The following is a 24,254-nucleotide window of genomic DNA, read 5'->3' on the forward strand; positions in this document are numbered from 1 at the left end:
TTTAGCTGAAGTTTGTTTTAGGGATTTTATATTTAGGGAACCATCCATGAAAACCCAAAAAAACTTTTAAAGACTTACAAACTTCTCTCATTTCAGTGTTGACAACATGAAAGTCATAGGACTTAGAAGGTAGAGTGTAAACATAGGTCAGTATGTGGGTGAGATTATGATGCCTTATTCACAAACATGACAGTCGACATAGAAAGCTAATCCTAATACAATTATTGGTATCTCAGTTTTATTTTTCCAACCTGAACCTTTTCTGTTTCTTTTTTTTTTGCCACCCACCAGTTTTAGTTCTGACTCCCTGGTTATCTGGACACATTGAGATATGTGTGTGTGTAGCTAGAAGGCATTTAAAATGGATTAATGTCACTCCATTCTTATATAGAAAATACTAGTGTTTACGGGATAGGTTTGTCTGCTGAGGAATAAAGTTTGAACTATCTCACCTCAACACCCGGCATCCAGACCTGCTCACTAAAAATAGAGGATGAGATTGTTACAGGAGCGTTGGGGAGCCCAGAGCTTATCTGACACTGCAATAGAATACAGCAGATGATAGTTCGCACACTTCTCACAGTTCTCTACCCCCCCACCCCCTCCCAACCTCCACCACCTCCCAACCACGGAAAACAGTAAAAACACAAAATCTAGCAAAGTATAATCCATAGAAATAGCTGGTGACCTATGGTTTCTTTTTGTTGCAACATAAAGGTTATTTTTGTGTACATTGCTACACACTGAACACTTTGTGATCTATGCTAAATGTCCATACATCATGAAGAACATTCTCTGTTTGAGGTGACTTCATTTTAATGAAGGACCACTTGATCTTTGAAAAAGGTTTTCAGTCTATTTACAAACTGAGATATAGATGAATACTAACTACAAGGTAGAGGGAAGAGGATGAGGGAAACAAGGGGGATGGGTGGCAGGGGAAGGTGAAGAAGAAGTCTACACAGTTTAGTGCCTCCACATGCTGGAACCCAAGTCTGTTCAGTATTAACATAACATAGAGACATCAGAGTTGATTTACCAAAGAAAAATACTTTGAAAGGAAATGTTGTCTTAGCTTAGTGAATGTGATGACAATTCGCTTTGCAAAGAATACCCAATGATGTACAGGGAGAAAGCTAAAGGAAAATGACCTTCCAAAGTGAAAATCCCCTTGCAAAGTGAACAGCCTATTTGTAAATCAACCCTAAGAGAGGACTGTTCGGCCGACCCGAAGCAAGCCGATGTACGGCTGATTTCAGCCGATGTACGGCTGAAATTAGCCGTACTAGCCTGAAGTGTATAGCCGAACAGTGTTTGGCTCACTTCACTTCAGATCGGTCATTCACTCGGCTGCCCTCGGCAGCTTCGTGAATAGACCCCTATGTCATTGAGAAATATGGCCAACCTGTGACCATCCTCCCAGCACTGCATGGGTTAAATGGACATTTTTCCATAATTCCTGTGTACTCGTTTTGATAAAAACAAAATTGATATTGGGCTTCTGGTAATTTATTTGAAAACAACAGAATATTATTATTCTTATTATACAGAATTGATATAGCGCCAACAATTTGCGCAGCGCTTCACAAAATGGTGGAGACAGTACAGTTATAATACAATTTACAATACAATACAGTTTCAGAACAATAGGGTTAGGAGGGCCCTGCTCGTGAGAGCTTACAATCTAGTAGGAGGGGCAAGTGATACAAAAGGTTATAATTATTTGGACTGAGTTATTGGAGGAAGGAAAAGGCAGTTATGTGGAGATGAGATAGGCTTCCCTGAAGAGAATATTTTCTTTGGTGTGCACATCTGTTTTTTTTCTACATTTATGAAAACGTTCTGATTCACAGGACCCTGTGATATGGTTTTTAAAATACAGATGTATTTTGTATTTGTCTATAAAACTAAGATAGAAATATTTGTTGTTAATGTTTTCCTATTTTGACCTCACAGATCTTTTAGGTTATATGTCTCTTGGTCTGTACCTGTTGATCCTGCCAGAAATCTTGTGAGCTGATAACTTCCTGTGGACGCTGCCTGTGTTGCACTCTTATCAGTTCCATTGTTCCTAGTTCTCTCTGTGTTGTTGAGAAGAGGAGAGGCGGATGTGTTCCTGCAGCCCTGTCCTAGCTTAACAATACTGTTCCCTAATAAATGCAGTACAGAAAGTGAGCATTATCAACCTAGGACAGGAAGTGTGTTGCTGGCAGGATCACCAGCTGCAGATACTCGTAACCTTCAATACATTACATTTTTGTTCTTGGGTTTAGATATTCTTTAAATAAATTCTACCTGCTATCTGATGCTGCTATCCCATAACCATTATACCCAGCCTAGCCTTTTATCTCAGAACTGCTTTGCCATTTACACTTATTTCCTCTTTTACATATATCACAGCTAACAATTACACGGCTTAATCAATACTAGAGTCTAAATGAAGATGCTTCAACCGAGGCAGAATGAAATATTTTGTGCTTATGTTTCCATCATTATGCAGATGCTCTTTTTCTTCTCATCTGACTCATACCGCTATCCAATTAAACACGTTTGAAGCACTTTCTCACTCGGTGGAAAAGCCCAATAAGGCAACAGGAGATTGCTGTGTCAGCTCCGCTCCCCTAATGTTATTGTAATTGATAACAGGGGCTCGGCAGTTGCCCGTCTTAAAAGCAATATAACATGAAAGAAGATGCCTTTACAATTCATACTTAACACTAATTGGGCCATCAGAGCTTTAATTAATTCTTTGTTGTATGACATTACACCTCAGCCAGCGGTGAGGTAGTCGGTGATTTAGGCTTTAAGTTATTATCCTGAAAGTAGTCCCGGCACTCCATCTTCCCTGAAAAAGTATTTTTTTTGTGTAGAACCATCAAGAAATGTTCTCAGTCCTTTTTTAATGTAATGAGTATAATTGACCAACTGTTGTACTGCACAAAGATAATAGGGATCCCATATGAGTCCACACAATCTTGCAGGCCATATACAGTACAATTCTAGAGATCTTAACCTTTAAACTGTATGTAAACATTAAAGCTAGCCGTAGATTCAGCCTCTGGTGCAGATGGATGAATGTCCCATCTGGGCTATTGTACACTGAATATATCAATGAAAGGTGCTAGGATCTCTTGTTGTTAGTGTCCAGCATTGGGAATGGCAGTCTCATATACAGAGCTGAATTTGCTTTGGTGCGGCCATTACCATACAACAAAAGACCCCCAAACTGAAGAGAAGGCCTTGGATAAATCCAATCAAAGGTAGCAGGGTTCCACAACAGGTAATAGAGTCCAAAAGCAAGTGCTCTATCTGCTGATACACAAGTCTGATGTGATAACTAGAACTGTTTTACCTCCTTGAGTCCAAGCAATAGAGTTGATTGAAGCCCTGATGAAGGGGTTCTGTGTAGACCATGAAAATAGACATGTAAAAAAAATTTTGAATGGAAATTCAGATGAATTTCATTAAAATCACTAATTTGAAAACTGCTGAATTCGAACAAATCTGAATTTTGTTCCGAATTTCTACCAAATGTTAAAAAAAATCATTAGTAATTATTCATTACTATTATTATTATTATTAGTAATCATTAATCAGGATCTACATAACATAATGATTGATGTGAAGATCTTTTGTTTTTTAATTTAAATTACAGTATGCTGGTCTCCAACGAACCGTTGGAGTCCAGCATACTGTAACTTAAACAAAAATGTGTAACACCCTACAAAAGGAATAAGGACAAAATCTAAATCACAATTAAACTTTTTTTTGCATGGGTTGCATGTCTTATGACCACTGCAGACTAAAATGACCAGTATGGACTAAAATGACCAATATGGACTAGGATGACCAGTACGGACTAAAATGACCAGTACAGACTAAGATGATAAGTATGGACTAAAATGACCAGTATAGACTAAGATGACCAGTACGGGCTAAGATGACCAGTACGGACTAAGATGACCAGTACGGACTAAGATGACCAGTACGGACTAAGATGACCAGTATGGACTAAAATGACCAGTATGGACTAGGATGACCAGTATGGACTAGGATGACTAGGAAGCTCCAACCCATCCAAAAGCTAGTGTAAAGGAGGAAGGGAGGAGACAGGGAGGAGCCACCCTGTCCCTGACTTGCTCCTCACTGCTAAGGTGCTCCGTCCATGACTGGTTACACAGCGGGGAGGATTTCCCTGCTGTATAACCTGTTAGATGTCGATCTGAGTGGAGAAAAAGCTGTCAGCCTTTTCCTCCATAATGCTTGTTGAGGCTCTGCCTCCCCTGCCTCCCCTGACCGCACGTCCCTACTCTTACAGTGATCTTATAGTCAAAATGCTTTTAAACTATTTCAGACTTTGATTAGATCACTTACAATGGATGCTCATTCTTAATGTTTAAGCTGCAGAATCAGCTGGTCCCCTGAACACTGGCCCTGCTATCCTGTTTTAGGGTGGCTCCTTTCCCTCGCAGGGTCCTATGGAGCTACCCATGTGTGTGCTAGAAGGCTGTGTGTGTCTCCACAAATGCACAGACATAGCAAGGAAACTCCCCTCCCCACCCCTCTCCCTTCCTCCTTCCTTCCTACCTCCGCCAAGCTAATATATGGACATCTGTTTGAATATGCTCTCTTCTTTGTGATCTTGTACTAGACGGGAAGCTGAGCTGAGAGACTCTGAGCCAGATGTTTGGAAACATGACTGTGATGAAGTGTTTGGGGAAAACTACATTGTTGGGCGATGTATATATGTTTGCTCTGGATTTATTACTGAAAACAAAATATTGTGAGTTTAATACTACTTTAAGGAGGTCAATTCTTTGGCATGATTGCATTCAGCGATGATGATAATGCCTCAATATACATAGAGCAGCGCAACCTTGCAGATGTTGGATGCTAGGCACATAGATAATATCACATGTGGAAGGACTTTGTCACCTCATGAGACAGATATTATTATGTGGAAGTGGAGCTGACATTTGTGTCATGGAAAACCAATGGAACCCTTCGCTGATGCACATAATTATGGTGGACTTTTGGGATATGCAGATGATATAGTTTATGCATAAGCTAGTTTTGAAACATGTCAATTATCTACATTTCAATTAATCTATTTATTTAATTTTTTTAATTAATGATAAATTTGATTTTTATTTCAGTCATGGCATCATTATGTGAAATTACAGTTTTTAGACCCATCGTTTTTTGTTCAGTTAGAGATTATATTAGTCTTAGATTTGATCCAAAGTGATCACATTGGTATACCTACTAGCCCCTTAATGTTTTAAAATGGGTGCCCATCTAGGATCCTAAAAACACCCCTGTTGGGCTGATTTAGCACACTAGCATGCCAATCTCCAGCCATGCATGAAATACCACATTTAGGTGGCATGTCCCTTATGTTTTTACTCGATTTAAACAACAAAGGTCATAGGAAGTGATCTTCATATGGAGATGTAGTTTTGCTCCTGACATTAAAGAATTCCATCACAGAACACATCTGATGTCAATATAAGTCACATATTTATCGCTCCTAAAACTGGTTATGTCTATATTTTTCCTGCTATAAATTTATTGCACTTCAAACAACTATAGATTCCTAGCAGGATACTCTGCAAATATTCATATCACGTTTATAGCACAAGCACTATACCTACTGCAAAATTCATGTATTTACAGCAAGGTGTAATTTAAATTGACTGCCTCTCTACATAAGATATCAATAGGCTGCGTAAATTATGATCAAATAATTGCTTGTGGGACATGCTTTAGGCGTATTATTTTGTAATATTTGTGATTATGAAATTGATAGATGTGCTCTTCATTATGAAGGAACATAGCAGAGCATAAGTCTGATATTTGTAATGGATACGACAGTTGGGCAGCTCTGGGAGGCTGATTGGGAAATCTCCCCCCCCCTGGAGTTTCATTGGGATGTTAGAAGCCAGCATGTGATTCAGCTTACCTCCAGGTGTGAAAAACTGAATGATCGGTTTGAACAGCTCTTTGAATAAGCTTAGAGATGAACTCCAGGCAAACACCTACCTGCATAGATGAAATACATATACAGGAGCTTTTTTTTATTATTATTTCTGTCCATCCAGTATGAGATTTACATAGCTGTGATACACAGCAAAGCCCTGTCTGGCATAGCAGGAGACCTATTTTTTTTTCTGTTGCAGTTAAGGTCTTACAGGTCCTTCCCCAGCCTGTGAGTGGACAGTGAAGAAGAAGCAGCAGACTGATGAACTCATCTCTCTGTCACTCTACTCTCTTCTTCTATGTCCCTTGTTAGCAAATGAGCATAGCAGGACAAATAACTGGGCCCTTGTGCTCCTTCTACATCGCTCAGCATGGTCTTGGCTGTACAGGGATTACCAAAGACTGATTCCAGGCTAATTCCAGGTACATATACTCATTGCATTTATACATTTAATGATGTATCAATAACGACAGAGCTGCATTCATTGTTTTTTGTTAATTATGCCATCTCTGAGTCCTATCATTTACAGCATCTGCCCTGAGGAAAGGGGAGATTTATTGGGCCCCTGAAATGGGTTGGGTGTTTTGTGTTACCCTGTTGTAAACTATTCCTAATATTAAAAGAACTTGGACTCTTGGACCTTTTGTTTTTAATGCTCTCATCTGGCTGAGGGGAAATCTCTTTGATGGAGCCAACGCTCCAAAACACTTACAGTGTTTTAATTCCGTATATGGTTTTCTACTCACTTGCAATGTGCCTTTGAACTTTCTAAAACAAATGACTAGTCAATTCTCACGGTCCCTCCCTCCTTGCACATCACAGCCCTCTCTTCTATTGTGGGAGAGTCTTGTTACTCTCTGTGATGGCCCAGCTCCTGCACTCCTCCCTTCACCTCCCTACATGAAATGCAGCAAAGAGGGATGGGGCAAAGGAAAATACTATACAGTGTCATTTGAGTGATAGTTCTGAGTCTGCTGGGGCTGCTGACATCACATCTAAGATGGTGGTGCCCAGCAGCAGTCTCATGGCTTTCGGATGTGAATACAAGGAAGGAGTTTACAGGTAAAGAACATGCAAAAAATATGTTAAAAGCACATATAGGGCTCATGTGCATGGACACAAATACAGGCATATTGGCATACAGTGCAAAATATGTCCATATTTGCGATGCTCAAGAGCTCCAACTACGGTGTATTTCTGTCCTTAAGGATACTGTACAGTATATGATAAGAAAATGCTGTATGCTCGGGAACTTACTAGCATGCACATGTTAAGCCCAGGCCCATGCATCTACAATCTTATAGGAAGATTTATGTTGAAATGAATGCTATGGCGATAGGGTCTTTTGAAGCCCAGTCCTGAGTGGCACTTTGAAAAAAACAAAACAATTATCACCGATTGCCAAACTACACAACTTTGTTCTGAATGCTACAACTTTAAAATAAATAGCAAGAACAAGCTTAAAATCTAAAAGATAGCACATCCATGAAAAGACCTATTCGTCAATACACACCAAAACGTTCTATTCTTTGCCTAAATTGTAAACGATTTTCACAGAAAAGACTTTCAGCACTCTCTGTTTCTAAACTGCAAGTGAAGGTCTACGGTGTGTGCTATTGATGAGACCTCTTTGTTGTAAGTTTTTGTGTACGTCTGTTTCATCTCCCGCTAACTCTTTCCCTGTTTGTCGTTATACCAAACGGATTTTCTTTTTCTAAAAAAATCATTTATAACAATGGATCAGAAGTGTGTGTTCTTCAATTATTGATTTGTTGCATGTCTTTTCTAGGGGAAAGTCAGATGAAGATCAGAATGAATATATTTATAGCTTGCATCTCTCCTTTAGGATGTAATCCATCTTCGTTAAATTCAGTAAAAGTGATAGATGGTATTTGGCAGTGTAATGATGGGAATCGCTCTTGCATTCCCTCTGTAAATCATAAGATATTGTCTGCTGTTGTGTAGATGTTTAATCAGCTGCTCTAGTGTCCGTTACTGATGGAACGTGAGATGTCAGAGCAGGTGAATAGCTTGTGTTTATTAATTCAACGGCAAATTAGCTTTGCATTCATTTAGATGATACCCGGCATTTGTCAGGAACTGGGAGCTTGCTCACTGATTACGCTAATGTACTCCTGTTTAATTGCCAGTCATCTTTGAATGTTCAAAGGATGGACAACTTTATAGATATAACATAATTAGGTAAATTCAATAAACTGCTGGAAACCTTTACATTTCTGTAAAGCGCAAACATAAGAATCCTTATTAAGACTCTTATTAAAGGTAAACTGGTAGCTTTTAAAGTTGTTGTTTTTTATTTTTATTTTGTTTTAACATGTGAATGTGATTGGTTTAAAGCCATCATGTGACATAAATAAAGTCCCAAGCAACCACATACCTGTAGATTGTACATGCTTGCCTGTGCTGCTGAACATAGCTCTGTTGCTAAGAAATGGTCTGCTGGCAGGTTTGTGGCTGATGCACTTATTAATGCTGCAATGCCTGCACAAGGGCCCCAGGACTTAAGCCATCAAAGAGAAGGACCTTTACTATTTTGCCACCCTTTTGCATCCACATTACAAGGGGAAAATGCCAGAGCTCATCCTTCCATCACAAGGCAAGCGAAAAAATGGAAGAGGTATAGAAAATATGGAGGAACCTCAGAGAATGGCAGAATACTCTTTCTCAATGTGGCTTTAATGATCTAGTTGGTGAAAGGAGGAGTACCGCGCATCGTCCAAGCCTGGCTGCTAGCAGCAGTCAAAGACAGTGCCTAAATCATATAATCTCTGATTATATATGATCAAGGGTGAATAGATCACCCCCTTGACTTGTGTTGAGGATAGACCACTGGTCCAAGCTTGCCCAGTATGCTATTGAGCTACTGGGCTGCTATATAGCCAGTGAGCTTTTCAGAATGGACATGGTGTATTCCAGTGCTTTGGCACTGTTAGTGTACCACACCTAATGTTTCCACAGTTGCTCCTCTGTTGTAAAATTTGCTGCAGTGTAAATCATGCTTTGTGTCTGAAATTGTTTAGCCTATTCATGTGCTCCATCAATCAAGAATACTTGTGGCTATTGTCTCTCTGAAATAGTGTAGTCTAACGGTAATTTCTTCATTAAAACCAGTGAGGTCTCTCCCATTAAACTGCGACTTGGTAAAAGTGTTTATATACTGTGTATTGGGACTATAAAATATTTTTCTAATGTCAATGTTTTGGTCATAAGCTGCCTTGTATCTCTCCTGTTGAAAATGTGGCTAGTCATTTTTTTAAATTAATCAGTATGATTATTGTCTCTGACATAATACACTGTACATTGTATTTCAACCAGCCTTGTCTCTCCCTCTTCAGTTACAGCCTAGTAAACCCCCTTACATTATGTGCAGAGTGTAGAAGCTGATGTTTTACATCTACATTTCCTCTATACAGAAACGTCTGAGGGGGTGGCATTCGCCTCGGCTATTCTGCTCCTACCTCCGAGGTAGCAAGCAGAATAGAAAAAAAAAGCTAAATGAATGCAAAAAAAAGGTTTAAAAATTATGTTAAAAATTTAAAATATATATATATGTTTTAAAGAAAACATAAATAAATAATTGACGTGGTACAATAGTACACCAACCCGCCCGCATGCGACGGACTCCCGCTGCATAATGAAGCATCTGAAAGATGCCAGGCAAAATAAAAAGAATTGGGCGTAGGTATCTTGACATCACCGCTTGCTCTGCCCAACTTTTTACTATTAGCCGGAACCTGCCTGAGTCTTCTAGCAGGTCCCGGGCAAAAAAAAACAACTGGGCAGAGCCGGCCGTGACATCACTGCCAGCTCCGCCCAGTTGTTGCTATTTAATGACAGATCAGCATCCCCAGGTCATTTGGGGACACTGATCTGTCCTTACAACTGGGTGTAGCGAGCAGTTCATCCAACCTTTACATCTACCTGCCTTCTATACAGATAAGTCTGAATGTTCATACGTTTTTATGAATGTATTTATCCACCTCCACTTGCCATCTTCAAAATGTGGTATGTGGATACTGTCTGACATAAAAGCAAACCTGTCAGCATTTGCAAAAAATAAAATTACACTTCTGTACAGCAGACATAACTTTATTTCCCCTGTGTTCCATAATAGCGCATAATGACCCATAGAAAAAAAAATGTAAGCCCATTTACATTTTTCTAAAGCATCTCAGTATAAAAAATATGTTTGCAAAGCAATACTCCCACAGTTCAGCTCTGCTTTCATTATCATAGTCCTGTGCTGGTCCTCTTTGGGGTTAAATGACTTTTGGGTGTCATTCAACACACTTCCTGTGAGCCCAGGGTGTCAAGGATACTGATAGAGAGTACACATGGCCATTTCAACACACATTACTCAGGCATGGACCACTGTTGACACCTTCAGGAAACATGCCCTGTGAAATGCTACACTGCCATTGTTGCAGTGGATCCATTTGACAGCACATAGCTTCAAAGAGGCTGTAGGTGGTTAGCAGTGACATGCAGAAAAGAGAGATGAAAGAAAAGGTGAAAATATAATATCCAGTTAGGGGTTAGTTCTACTTTAAGAAACAAGTGGTAGCCCAAAGGAGAAATCAATTTGCTTATCAAATATCGCGTCACAGAACACGAAAAGCCAATGAATTCATTTAAATGCATAAATCCCCGTAAAGTGATCCTGAATGCATAAAACTCTTTTAAATATGCATACGCACATCTGTCGTGTTCTCGCTATATGTTAATCAGTACATATGCAACGTGTGATGGTTTAGTGCGTGCGGGTACATAAGATGTATAAAATAACACGGTTTAACTTTCATCAATATTTCAAGCAGATATATAGAATATGCACAAAGATTCCTATCTGTTATCCTGTCAAAGAATATACAACTTCTATAAGATAAAGTAACATCTGTTTCTTCCCGATGGTGGCACAAGTGGCTTCTTGCTGACTTGGCATGAAAGTCTCAGCCGACGGGGATCTGTCAAAGTCATTTTGTAGAAAAAGTTTAGGAAGTGTCAGGAATAATGAATATGTACCTCACAGGCACAGCTAAGGTTGCAGACTTTCTTCTTTATACATTTATGAACTGTTAGAATGAAGGTCACCAACTTTGTGGATCGGCGTCAGAATAAGTGCTAAGATAACACATTTGTGTTAAGTCCTGCCCTCCCGTGTCATTAGATTAATAAATGTCAGGTGTTTCAGCTGCTAAAGGAAAATGAAGAAACCTTTTTTTTTTTTTTTATAAATGTTCCATCTTATATTAATGGCATTAAATCTGTTTTATTCCATTACAAAACTGTTACAATTGGCACTTAATGGGAATTGTTCAAATGTTCGTATTACAATGCACATAGAGTATAATTAATTGGACTTAATGTGTTAATATAATTATAAGCTCTTATATTAGAATCGATTTCATGGTGCCAAGTAAAAGCTTTTTATTTTACATATCCTACCTAAGCAATCTTTCTTGGTGTTAGTCAGTGACTAAGCTATTATGTTGGAATGTTGGCCATGGCTTCAGTCAGGCTACAGGCCTGGTTGTCATTGCCTGCTCTCCTTACCTTGGAGGAAAAAAAGATTGTGTGGATATGTGAAAGGTGCCATTTGCTATGTGTGAATAAAAATGAGAAACTCCAGGTTATCTTGCTCTAAGCCTGCTTGTTATGGCTAAATAATGAGGCTGTCATTATGTGAGGCTGTGAAAATTCAGTGTGTTTTTAATGTCTATAACAGTGGTTCCTAAACTGTTACTCCAGGAACTGATGTGGCCCTTTTGTTGCCTTTAATTGACATCAACAATGGGACACTGTTCCTCTTACTAACACCAGCAATGGGACACTGTTCCTCTTACTAACACCAGCGATGGGAAACTGTTCCTCCTACTGCTATCAATAATAGGACACTATTACATCTATTTAGTAAAATATATCAACAGCACAATGAAGTACAATCTTCAACGAGTGGTTATTTTATTGATGTACACATATGTTGTCTCAAAGCAACATTTTGCGCCACTCAGGGTCCCTTCATCAGGCATGACGTCATGCCTGATGAAGAGACCCTGAGTGGCCCCAAAACATTGCAGTGTGTACATCAAAAAATTGACCACTCATTGAAGATTTTACTTTGGTGTGCTGGTGATATATTTGACTACTTGGATTTGAAGTGGCGCCATCCACTATCACTGCAGCACCCACCTTAAAAGGGACATACCAGTAAGAAGTGCAGTGGGGACCTCTTTTGAACTATTACATCTATTGACACCAACTGTGTGGCATTATTTCTCCCTCCACTAACCAAAGGCACTAGGCCATTTTTTTCTTCCACTATTCATCAACCCGGGGCATTTTCTTCTCCTATTGGTCCTTCCCATCCAAGGTCTAAAGGACAGCAAACTAGCCCTTTGTTTAGAAAGTTTGTGGACCTCCGGTCTATAGGGTTACAGAAAGGAGTTTGCCCAATATTAATGAGGAGTTAAGCAACTTCTTTGCATAAAGGATAAAAATAGTATACATATATCCTTGAAATGAGAAAAATCCAGCACTGCCACATATATACATTCAATAAACTTTGATTACTTTTTCACTGCACAAAACATTGGTTTGAGTTATTTTACAACACTATTAAAGGGACAGTCCTCGCACAACAGGTATTTCAGTTTTTCGGTAGATGCTGAAGAATTCCACAACCTGACAGCTACTACTTTTTCCAGGGTCACTGTTGGTGAGATATTTGCGTTTAAAACATAGCCATAACAAAAATTGGATATTTTGCAGCTTATCATTCCTTAGATGTGGTGGCCGTAGTAGTTTTCTTTTTATCAGGCATTCAAGTACAGAAATGTGTTGATTTTGCACATAACCCATCATCCTTTTGCACTGAACTCAAATACCAAACAATGTTACCAGTTCTCCTAGCTATCTTCTGTGAACTACAAAACGCTCTCCCCACTATAAAAAAGACAACAGAGGGGAATGTTTGTAGTTCAAATCAGGAGAGCAGCCTAAGGTGACAATGCTGTTCTACTGTATATACAGCATGGTGAGTGAGCTTTGTCAACATTGAACAGGAAGTGTGTTACTGGCAGAATCACTAACAGGGTTATTCACAAAAGGGTGAAGAGTTTGGAGAAGGCAGCAGAAGGGAACAATCTAGGACAACATAGCTGAACTGGAAAGTGAGCTGAATTGGATAATTTTTCCAAATCAGCTATTTGGGCCTAAATTGTTCACTTTTCCTGCCTTCTCCAAATCATTCCCCCTTTTGTGAATAACCCTGTAAATTAAAATAAAGAAAATAAAGTCTGAAATAACAAAACTAATACAGCCACCATATATAAGAAGTAGTGACAACAATGCAGTGATTTCACTGCAGGGCATTAAGCATTGTCACCCTGTCCATCATGCATGTCCACTGGCATGATCCACAGCAATTTATTTCATAAAGAGTGCAGTTGCATGGAACACAAATATGCAGTTTGATTTACATTACATGTATAAGATGCAGAATTCTTAATTCTTGCCTATAATTCTACTTTTCAGTTTTTACTTTCTAATTCTTACTATTCAAAACCAAGATCTTTTCATTTAATTAATATATTAACTCCTGTATCATGAAAGAGACATTAGACAGTTTGTCCAGGTTGTCTGACAGCGTGAAGTAATATGAATTTTTTTTCCAATGGTGTTTTTAACAGATGTGGGCTCTGTGGAAGGTCTGGCTTATCACCGAGCCTGGGATACTCTTTACTGGACGAGCTCTACAACCTCATCCATCACCCGCCATACGGTAGATCAGAGTCGGAGAGGGGCCTTCAACAGGGAGGCTGTTATCAGCATGTCAGAAGATGACCACCCCCACGTCCTCGCCCTCGATGAATGCCAGAAGTATGCAAATTCATTCAAATTCTCTCTAAGTTATATCTTTAAACTTTAAAGCTTTTTTTGAGTTTCTTGCAAACAGATGTTTCTCCAGAAGCATGAGCAGTTTATGAGGTATTTACATTTAACCTTTTTAACAAGATAACATATTTCTAGCAATTGGCAAGTTAACATCTGCCAGTTTTCATGTGACACCTAATTTATATGTTTCTTCTAAAATATATGTTTCTTGCCAGTTCTTCACTTTACAGGTGGATTATGTCTATCATGTATTATTGGAGAGAAACGTACTTCTTACTACAAAGCACAACATAACTTTAGTAATTCACCAGTATTTTCCAGATATTGAAACAATGGCTGAAAAAGCAGTATTTAATGGCTAATTTACTAGGGATGTTCAGATACCAATTACCGTACTCAGTACAAGTACATGAACAGATACTTTTCCAGCTCCAAGACTACACAAGAGGAAAATTTAAAAGTTAGGAGGCAGCTGACATCTTTAAGTAGCATATGGAGATCCCGGGATTTGTGCATCCCTGTTTTAATGTATGATTTTGTTAATAAATATATATAAGAGATGCTGATACTTGCCCAGGTCCTCACAGATACAAGTACTGATACATTTTTGTTAAGTGTCATGTGACAGTTTTTCTAACACAATACAAACCAATGATTTCAGGACAGTGGTGGAGTGCCAGAGCCAGGTCCCAGCTACAACCGCTGCAACCCTGATAGTTCTCGTGAAAGTGCCAAGTATCAGCACTGATATCTGAACTGGTATCTGAACATCCTTATAATTTACCCATACATGATATTCAAGTATTAGATGACGCCTGAAAAATTGAGTCACTTCTAACTTCTTTTATCTTCTGAAGATGCAGGATCCCCTTTATCAAGCAAAGTATGGTTTTGACTAATGAAAGGGAACCTGTATGACTTCGAAACATCACTATTATGTGATATTATATGCAGACGTCAATAAAGATATGGTCTTCAGAAAACTTGCAGTGCTGGTGCTTTCTCATCTTTGTACGGAGGAAAAGGAAATGTCCCTGTCATGCCCCCAGTTACTCAGACCGCAAAGAATTAGCATTCAAAAATGATTGGTTAAACCTGCAAGTGCTTCCCCCCACCCCCTCTATTCTTCCTTAAGAAATGCTATAATTGAAAAATTCAATTAAAGTTTTAGTGAGTATAACACTTTTGGTAGTTAAATTGTATATTTTTATACAGTTTTATACACCAGACCACAAAGGAATTTGGTTGCAAAGAGGGATAGTCCATCCAAATCAGGAATATTTGGGAGTTATGTCACTGGAATCCTTTAGAGTAAAGGGAATTATCAAGCAGTTGGATTCCAGCATCTGCAAAAAATAAAACGTACATCTGTGGTTGATATCTGACACTTGATATCATTAGCCAAATCAATTAATCAAAAATGTCACTTTATGAATAGCATGTATTGCCTGTAATGTACTACAATGCAAGGATATGGTTTTGAAGGATCTATTTTGACTACGAGGGAAAGGTTCACATTTTACTTGCAATATTAGTGTTGAGGACACAATGTTTGAATGTTCCATTTTTATATTGTAGCTTAAAGTGAACCTGAGCTCATATGAACAAGCAGCAAACAAACTTTAAGCTTTAGACATTATGGGGTCTATTCACAAAGCTGCCGAGGGCAGCCGAGTGAATGACCGATCAGAAGTGAAGTGAGCCGAACACCGTTCGGCTATTCACTTCAGGCTGGTACGGCTGATTTCAGCCGATGTACGGCTGATTTCAGCCGATGTACGGCTGATTTCAGCCGATGTACGGCTGATTTCAGCCGATGTACGGCTGATTTCAGCCGATGTACGGCTGATTTCAGCCGATGTACGGCTGATTTCAGCCGATGTACGGCTGATTTCAGCCGATGTACGGCTGATTTCAGCCGATGTACGGCTGATTTCAGCCGATGTACGGCTGATTTCAGCCGATGTACGGCTGATTTCAGCCGATGTACGGCTGATTTCAGCCGATGTACGGCTGATTTCAGCCGATGTACGGCTGATTTCAGCCGATGTACGGCTGATTTCAGCCGATGTACGGCTGATTTCAGCCGATGTACGGCTGATTTCAGCCGATGTACGGCTGATTTCAGCCGATGTACGGCTGATTTCAGCCGATGTACGGCTGATTTCAGCCGATGTACGGCTGATTTCAGCCGATGTACGGCTGATTTCAGCCGATGTACGGCTGATTTCAGCCGATGTACGGCTGATTTCAGCCGATGTACGGCTGATTTCAGCCGATGTACGGCTGATTTCAGCCGATGTACGGCTGATTTCAGCCGATGTACGGCTGATTTCAGCCGATGTACGGCTGATTTCAGCCGATGTACGGCTGATTTCAGCCGATGTACGGCTGATTTCAGCCGATGTACGGCTGATTTCAGCCGATGTACGGCTGATTTCAGCCGATGTACGGCTGATTTCAGCCGATGTACGGCTGATTTCAGCCGATGTACGGCTGATTTCAGCCGATGTACGGCTGATTTCAGCCGATGTACGGCTGATTTCAGCCGATGTACGGCTGATTTCAGCCGATGTACGGCTGATTTCAGCCGATGTACGGCTGATTTCAGCCGATGTACGGCTGATTTCAGCCGATGTACGGCTGATTTCAGCCGATGTACGGCTGAAATCAGCCGTACCAGCCTGAAGTGAATAGCCGAACGGTGTTCGGCTCACTTCACTTCTGATCGGTCATTCACTCGGCTGCCCTCGGCAGCTTTGTGAATAGACCCCTATGTATGAATTGATTTTCCAAAGTTTATAACAGACTAACAGAAATCTCAGCCAGCAGGTGTTTCCAAGTTGTTAGAAACTAACTGAAACCTGGCTTTAGTGTCTTTGTTGTAATCTTTAGACTCTTTAAGAATAAATTACTTCCCAGTACAAGTGGCTAGAGAGGTGATTGAAGGCCTGTTTATAAGCTCTCATCAGTGTGTTGTGTAGTAAATAGTTTATTGTCCACAGTCTGAGGACACTTTCACTTTAAAACTATGGTAGACAAGCAAACAGCTTTACGTTAGATTTTAGGATTTTTTCAATTTTCCATTTCAACACTCTCTTCTAAAATTATATACTGTCTGTGGGTACCATGAGATCAAGGCTAGCCATAGACATGGTGGTCGGAAGACCTGTCTACCTAAAGATCATTCTTACAAAAGACTGCCTATAAAAATGACTATTGATTTCTACAAACTCTGTCCGAACAAATGATCTTGGGAGGAAAAAAATTATTTGTCCATGATTGATTTTCATGGACAACAGCTGTTGTTCTCCTGAGAACACATGTAGACTTACCCAAAAGAGTATAAATGGCTATGGAAGTATCTTTTGGACATGTAGCTCCTCCAACCACTTTGTCATGTCTAGCTAGCCTAAGATCAAATCATTAAAAAAGAAAAGAAATCTAAAGATTCATTTTAATAAGACTTTTGAAAGCTCTAGTCTAGATGATACATATATATTGTATTATATTATGTTATTATATGTTATTATATTATTGTACACTCATATTTGAAACCATGAAAGAAGACAACCAATTATAGGCATCTTTTTGTTTTCCTCATGGCATTGATTGGTTTCCCATTTTTAAAAAAAAATGCCTAGTCAGAAGTTTTTCCCTAATTTTTCTAATAGCTGTTAAAATAAGCCAAAATTGTGCTTGAACATGTGCTCTTTAATGTAAATCTGAAATAGGTGTATAGTGCATTTATTAGTGTAAATCTAAACATTATGACCCTACGTCCAACAAATAGCATAGCACTGAAACAGTCCATTTCACGTTAATTGATTTTCATTTAATTTTTATTTATATTTGTGTGAAATGTAGTATATTTAATGACCCTAGAATAAAGGATGCAGTAGAAAACACAGACATCTCAGGAATATCCCCAATGAATCCAAACCCATCAACTCCTTAAAGGGTTTTTCAATAACCACCTCAGCTGTTTTGCGTTATTAGTTTTAAAGCCTAATGACCCATCGCCACATTATTCACGTTGAGAAGAGCCATGTGTTTGTCTAAATGCAATCATGTCAGCCCACTCATCCAAAGCTACATTTCATTTAGTGTAATGTTGTTTTTGACATTAAAACAAATGTTAAGTTCAAGGACCATTCATTATTTAACGTACAGTGTATTTGATACCCTTGAGGACATGTTCTAGACCACTATCTACATCTTCTCCAAGACATTGTGATAAATGAAGTCATGGGCTATATGTTTACATGGCACACTGCTTACACACATGAAGAAGCCGTGTGTTAAAATAATATTTGAACAATTCACTTGAATGAAGTCAGATTTGTAGTGTTTCTTACAATGGATCATTCATTTTCTTTTCCTGACATTTCTATTGCAACTGTAAGATGGTCCTCCACCAGGTCAACATTTTAAATGCTGAATAGTAATCTGGCTGTATTACTTTCCCCAAACTCGTACAAGAGCCAGACACTATCCAATGAAGTAATCCACATGGTCCACTATTCTCAAGGGGACAGCTGACTCTGACAAGAGCCATGGAAACTATGTAGTGTAGACAGAGCATCTTGTTCCCTGACCTTCTTTTATCTGACTTAGGGGTCTATTCACTAAGCTGCCGAGGGCAGCCGAGTGAGCAACCGGCCCCAAGTGAAGTGAGCCGAACACTGTTCGGCTATTCACTTCAGGCTTGTACGGCTGATTTCAGCAGTATATCGGCTGAAATCAGCCATACATCGGCTTGCTTCGCATGGCTTCGGGTCGGCCGAACATGCTCAGTTAAAAAAGTACAAAAATAAATAAATAAAAAACAATTGTGCGTAGCTAGCAATGACATCTAGCTTCGCCCAACATTTTTCTATTGTCCGGCGGTTCTGCTGCCATCAAGAAAAAAAACCGCCCAAGAGAGAAACACTGCTTTTTCTTTTTTTTTCTTTATTCTGACACGGAGCCGTGTCAGAATAGAAAAAAAAAAAGATTTTTGCCCATAGGAATGCAATTTGCAATAGCCAAAAGTAAACTAGCACTGTACCCGCCCTCTGCTGATGGATCTGATGGAGAACTGCAGCAGAGGGCGGGTACAATGCTAGTTTACTATTGGCTATTGCAAATTGAAAAAGCCAATAGGAATCCAGCAATGCATTCCAATGGGCAAAAAAAAATATTTTTTTTCTATTCTGACACGACTCCGTGTCAGAATAAAAAAAAAAGAAAAAGCAGTGTTTCTCTCCTTGGCGCCCGGGAGCGGGAGACTCCCGGAGCTCCAGGGAGAGTTAGCTGTCTGGAGATCAGTGTCCCTGGTTAGCAGGTAACCAGGGACGCTGTTCTCTCTGCAAGTGGCAGAAGCCAGCCGTAAGATCACGGCTGGCTCCGCCCAGCTGTCAGAAGCAGGCTGTCGGCTTTCAGCGCGGCTCAGCCGTGCCGAGGCATATGCGTTCGGCTCAACCGAGCCGCTCGGTCCCTTTCAGGAGCTGTATGGGCTATAGTGAATAGCCCATACAGCACCCCTTCGGTTCTACTGAACCGAAGGGGTCCTGGGGCCGAAGCTAGCCAAAGGATCGGCCGAAGCTACGGCTAGATCCTTCGGCAGCTTCGTGAATAGACCCCTTAGTGTATGTATAGCCAAAATGATTTTGTTTCAGTTTTGGGTAGACTAACGGAAGATTAGAATTTTTTTTAGCTATCACAGGAACAGAAGATGAGAGGAAACCTTGCAATGGCATAACCTGTTCTGATGACTTCTGTCTGAAAGAGGACATCCTTTCACTTTCTATGGTTTTTAAAAAAAAACTATGGGGTAAGTGTTTTCCCCCATAGTTCTCTTTAGGGTCACCGGAGGACATATACTAACCTCCTCTCATGACCCAAAGCTCAGTATATCGCGGGCTGGCTCTGATAGCTGGCTCTGCCTATCTAGAGGCAGAGCCAGCTGTGCCCGTCCCCTCCCCCGTCCGTCCCTCCACTCGGTGCTGGAGGTTTGGAGAGGGGGGGGAATCCCTGCGAGGAGCGGTGACTGCAGGGATATAATTGGAAAATTAGCAAGTGACGGTATCTGTCTTCTCACTTTCCAATCAATAGAGCTGACCTGTGGCAGCTTCTTTGTCACAGGTCCGCTCTAACTATGAGTATCAGAGGAAATCAATCACCTCATAGTTCTCCTATAACCGTTTCCTACTAAAAAAGTACTGGCTTTGCATACACTTTTGCCAACCAAGGGTTCACCTTAGATGTTATTGTTTAACATTTCCAATTTTACAAGAAAGATAATTAAGAAAAAATGTCCACGCAAGTTAAACAGTATTCAGTATCTTGTCATCTAAATAGGTAGATTGCTATATTAATTTATTAGATGAGGAGCAGACTTTAGACCCATCTACTCATCATGAAGATGACACTTAACTCAGTCGGGTTTATTTTCCTAAGGGGTAGAGGCTGTTAGTAAATACGGTGAACATGTGTTCACTTTGAATATCAAGTCGTGGAGCAAAATTGAATTATAGAACTTTTGTGAGAACTCGTTTGGCTTGTTGAAGTGAACACAGCTTCACCTTATTGCTAACTTCAGTGAACAGTCACTTTGTAAAGTGACTACTAATTTTGCTGTTTGAACAGTCTTTATTCCTTTAGTAAAGTTTACTTTGCCTGTATTCACATTACATTTTACATTGAATATAAATCTCTTTACTCTCTAAATCTCAACAGTTTAATGTTCTGGACTAACTGGAATGAACAGCATCCCAGCATCATGCGATCCACGTTGTCGGGGAAGAATGCCCAGGTGATTATCAGTACAGACATTGTCACTCCGAATGGCCTGACCATTGACCACTCTTCAGAAAAGCTGTATTATTCTGATGGCAGCCTGGGGAAGATAGAGAGGTGTGAATATGACGGATCGCACAGATATGTAAGTACTTTATACAGTATTAAAAGACTTTAACTTTAAAACAGTAAAGACGTTTGAAGGATATATTGATGGGATGCCATTATTATTTTGCTGTGGGGTTCTTTACTTTTTCATTCATTTTACATTATAAAAGGTACACTCCAGTCAAAGCGAAACCTTAAGATGCATGCAGGGAGCAAAGCTTGACCAAAAAAGTAGTAGTGTATGATCCAGGCATTACTCTGGTACACTAATCCTCCCCACACCCTTCTGTCTGTATTCTGCTAATTATGGAAATCATCTGCTGGTGTTGCTGAACACCCTGCTTATTGTCTTTTTATAAAAATCAACCAAGGCTTCAGGATAAGTACTTCTACTTCTCTCCTATTGACCCTTTTATGGAGCTCTGTACACTTATTGCAGCCCACAAATCAAAGACATGCCATGTATTATTGTACTCTCCATACATCTGGACTGGGTAGAGATGGTGGTGAGGGCTTAGCTTAGCTCTTGACAACAAATAGTCAAATATCTACACATCAGCATCATGGCCATTTAGACTACTGAAAGTGACACTAAACTCAGGAATAAAATGTAAAAAATGCATTCAAGTATCCTCACTATTAAAAAAAAAAAGTATCTTATTTGTGTATCACTCAGCTGTAGATCCTCGAATCATCTCTGAATTGGTGCTTAGGGTGGCTACTTTTGTTCCACATAGTCCCTGTGGGTGTTGCAAAGTAGCCACTGCTCCAAGCTCGATCCCGTAATGGACTACAATTTCATATTTAGTTTACAAATTTGTATTGAGATTGCAGTATAACACACACAGGGACCATGGGGAACAAAAGTAACCACCGTCCAGAAGGAAGGACAGTGTCAGTATGCATTCAGACATGATATGAGGATCTACAGCTGAGTGATGCTTTTTAGATTTAACTCCTGAGAATAGTGTCACTTTAAGCTGCATGTTTCAGTAAAGTGCATTTAAATCAGCTAATTATGAAGGTACCTCTGTTTACATGCTTAGGCAATGAAAAAGACTCACTTAAAAAAACAGTTACTGTGTTTATCGAATAGTACTAGCAGCCCACTGAATGCTTTCATTTGTATCCTGGCATTGTTCTATAATATTCAGCATGACACCCTGTATAAGTTTTACAACGGCCGCAGTGAGGACTGATGCTAAAAACTCTAGTGAGGATATTTCATAGCTGTAGGCATACACAAAGCTTGGGCCCAAAATGACATACCTCTACTAGTACTATATGTACACTATATGACAAAAAGTATGTGGACACCCCTACACCATTATTAAGTTCAAGTGCTCAGGTCTATAAAAACATGGTTTGATAAATTTGGTGTTGAGGACCTTGAGTGACTTCCCGGCCTCATCCCTTCTGAACCCAATTGGGATGAAATGAACACAGATTGCAACACAGTTCTTGTTTATCATCAGTACTTGACCTCCAAATGTTCTTTTAACTGAATTGGCACATATTCACACAGGCTCATGGAAAGCCTTCCCAGAAGTATCTAGGCTGTTATAGCTTCAAAGTTAGGCTGGGTTCACACCTGGGCGTACTATAGGCGCGTTCTTTCAGCTCGTTTTTAGCGCGTTTTTTAGTTCAGTGAAACGCTCGTTCAACACTCGTTTTTATACCTCTCTGGCGGTATGATTTTTTTCCCCTTTATTTTCTCTATCTTTTTTCGGTTTTTATTTTTAAACTTCCCGCCGGTTCCGCCCCCCTGCGACGCGGACGCTCGCAAGGGCCGGAAGACGGCAGCGGCCGGAGGACACAGCGGGGATCGCGGACAAGGTAAGACCTACGCTGTGACTCGGGGTTCACAAAACGGTAACCCCGAGCCACACTCGGGAATACCAATGGATACGTGCTGAAATACGTCCCAAAAAAGCTCCTGTACTTGTTTGGGCGTTTTTCAGCATGTTTCCACGCGCAGAAATACGCCCACGTGGGAACCATGCCCATAGGAAATTATGGGATTTCACTTGTTGAGCGTTTTTCAGCTCTTCTTTCAGCGCTGAAAAACACCCAGGTGTGAACCCAGCCTTAGGGTGAGACTCCATAAATAATGCCCATAGTTTTGGAATGGGATATCCACAAAGCTCATATACTGTAGATGTGATGGTTGCATATCCACAAACCTTAACCTGGCCATACAGTGTACAGTATATAAAGCTGATGGTTGACTCAACATTTTACATTTACACCCAAAATAAAAATATCATTGACATCGGTCTTCATTTACCAGTTTTAAACAATGCTATTGCACTTTATATTTCTTGCTCAGATCTCACCAGAAAAACTCAATTTTACTTTTTGCCACATGAAATATCTGAGATTCCTGAGGCCAATCTATTATTGAATCTCATTTCATATCCAGCATTCCAATTACTATATTATTGTATAAGCATGACTTGGGGCTAGATTACAAGTGCCAACGGCAAATGAAATGTATTTTTTTTATCTCACTTCTGTGTCCTTTACCTTGAGCTGCAGTCACGACAATGTCAAAGCACCTAATGTCAAAATGGTTTATTTCTACCAATCCTGACAATGATAAACGCTTAGTTGTGGATCAGGTGAAAAATACATTGAATTGTTTGTAGTTCTAATGCATATTACTATTATTATTATTATTATTATTATCATTATTATTTTATTATTTTAAAATAGATGTTAACCCTAACTGAATGACATTTAGTTTGATAAAGCATGGTGTATTATTTAGTTTCTTGTAATTAAATATTGTTGTCATCCATTTTTCATCCTTTGCTGTATCTCAGTGCTGCCAATCTGCTCCTGCATTTTTGCCGTTACCTCCTGTCAACATGCACTATTGCATATGCCCTACGTCCTTTTTCATGGTGTGTTTCCTGGTTGTGATAACAATGTAACATGCTTGGACTTTGTGTGTTGACTATTTCTCTCGACAACCTATAGTGCTCTGTGTGTACATATTTATCAGTTATCAAAGATCAGTATAAAGTGGACCTGTACTCAAAAAGTGAAGATTTGCTATACTATAGGGAACATCTAAAAATGTTAATTGTGTCAAAACAACACCATGAAAGATCTACCTTTGTCTTTAATTATTACTTTTTTTGATTATTACATCTAGTCAGCCCAGATTTACAGAGGGATATTGTGATGTAATTTCTGTGCTGTTTTCCTTACTGGAAATCTTATATAATCCCTAATATACACTAAAAATAAAAATAAATAAATAGTAAGGGTGGAATAAAATAATGTCTTCCATGAGTGGGTATGCAACCAGGTGCATGTCATGTGCAATGTATGCGTTCCTTGAACATGCGTTCGAGGGGGAATACAATTGTGCTAGATGTGAGCGAGTTGTCTGTTTGGAATCCCAGATTCTGGATCTAAGCAACAAACTGGCAACACTGAGGAGCATAAACAACATGGAAAAGAG

At 39.7% G+C, this 24,254-nt stretch overlaps 1 protein-coding gene across 1 annotated transcript in view; it reads left to right on the forward strand.

Annotated features, from left to right (window-relative positions):
* LRP1B (LDL receptor related protein 1B) overlaps nucleotides 1-24,254 on the forward strand; it is a 1,026,358-nt gene that overhangs the window by 716,535 nt on the left and 285,569 nt on the right. Inside the window, exons 43-44 of the mRNA XM_018554232.1 lie at nucleotides 13,690-13,879; nucleotides 20,615-20,819. Of these exons, the coding sequence (XP_018409734.1) occupies nucleotides 13,690-13,879; nucleotides 20,615-20,819 (395 nt within the window). The remainder of the gene's footprint in view (nucleotides 1-13,689; nucleotides 13,880-20,614; nucleotides 20,820-24,254) is intronic.

The sequence above is a fragment of the Nanorana parkeri genome, unplaced genomic scaffold (genome assembly GCF_000935625.1).
Source record: "Nanorana parkeri isolate BGI_ZX_2015 unplaced genomic scaffold, ASM93562v1 scaffold148, whole genome shotgun sequence".
Taxonomy (NCBI): domain Eukaryota; kingdom Metazoa; phylum Chordata; class Amphibia; order Anura; family Dicroglossidae; genus Nanorana; species Nanorana parkeri.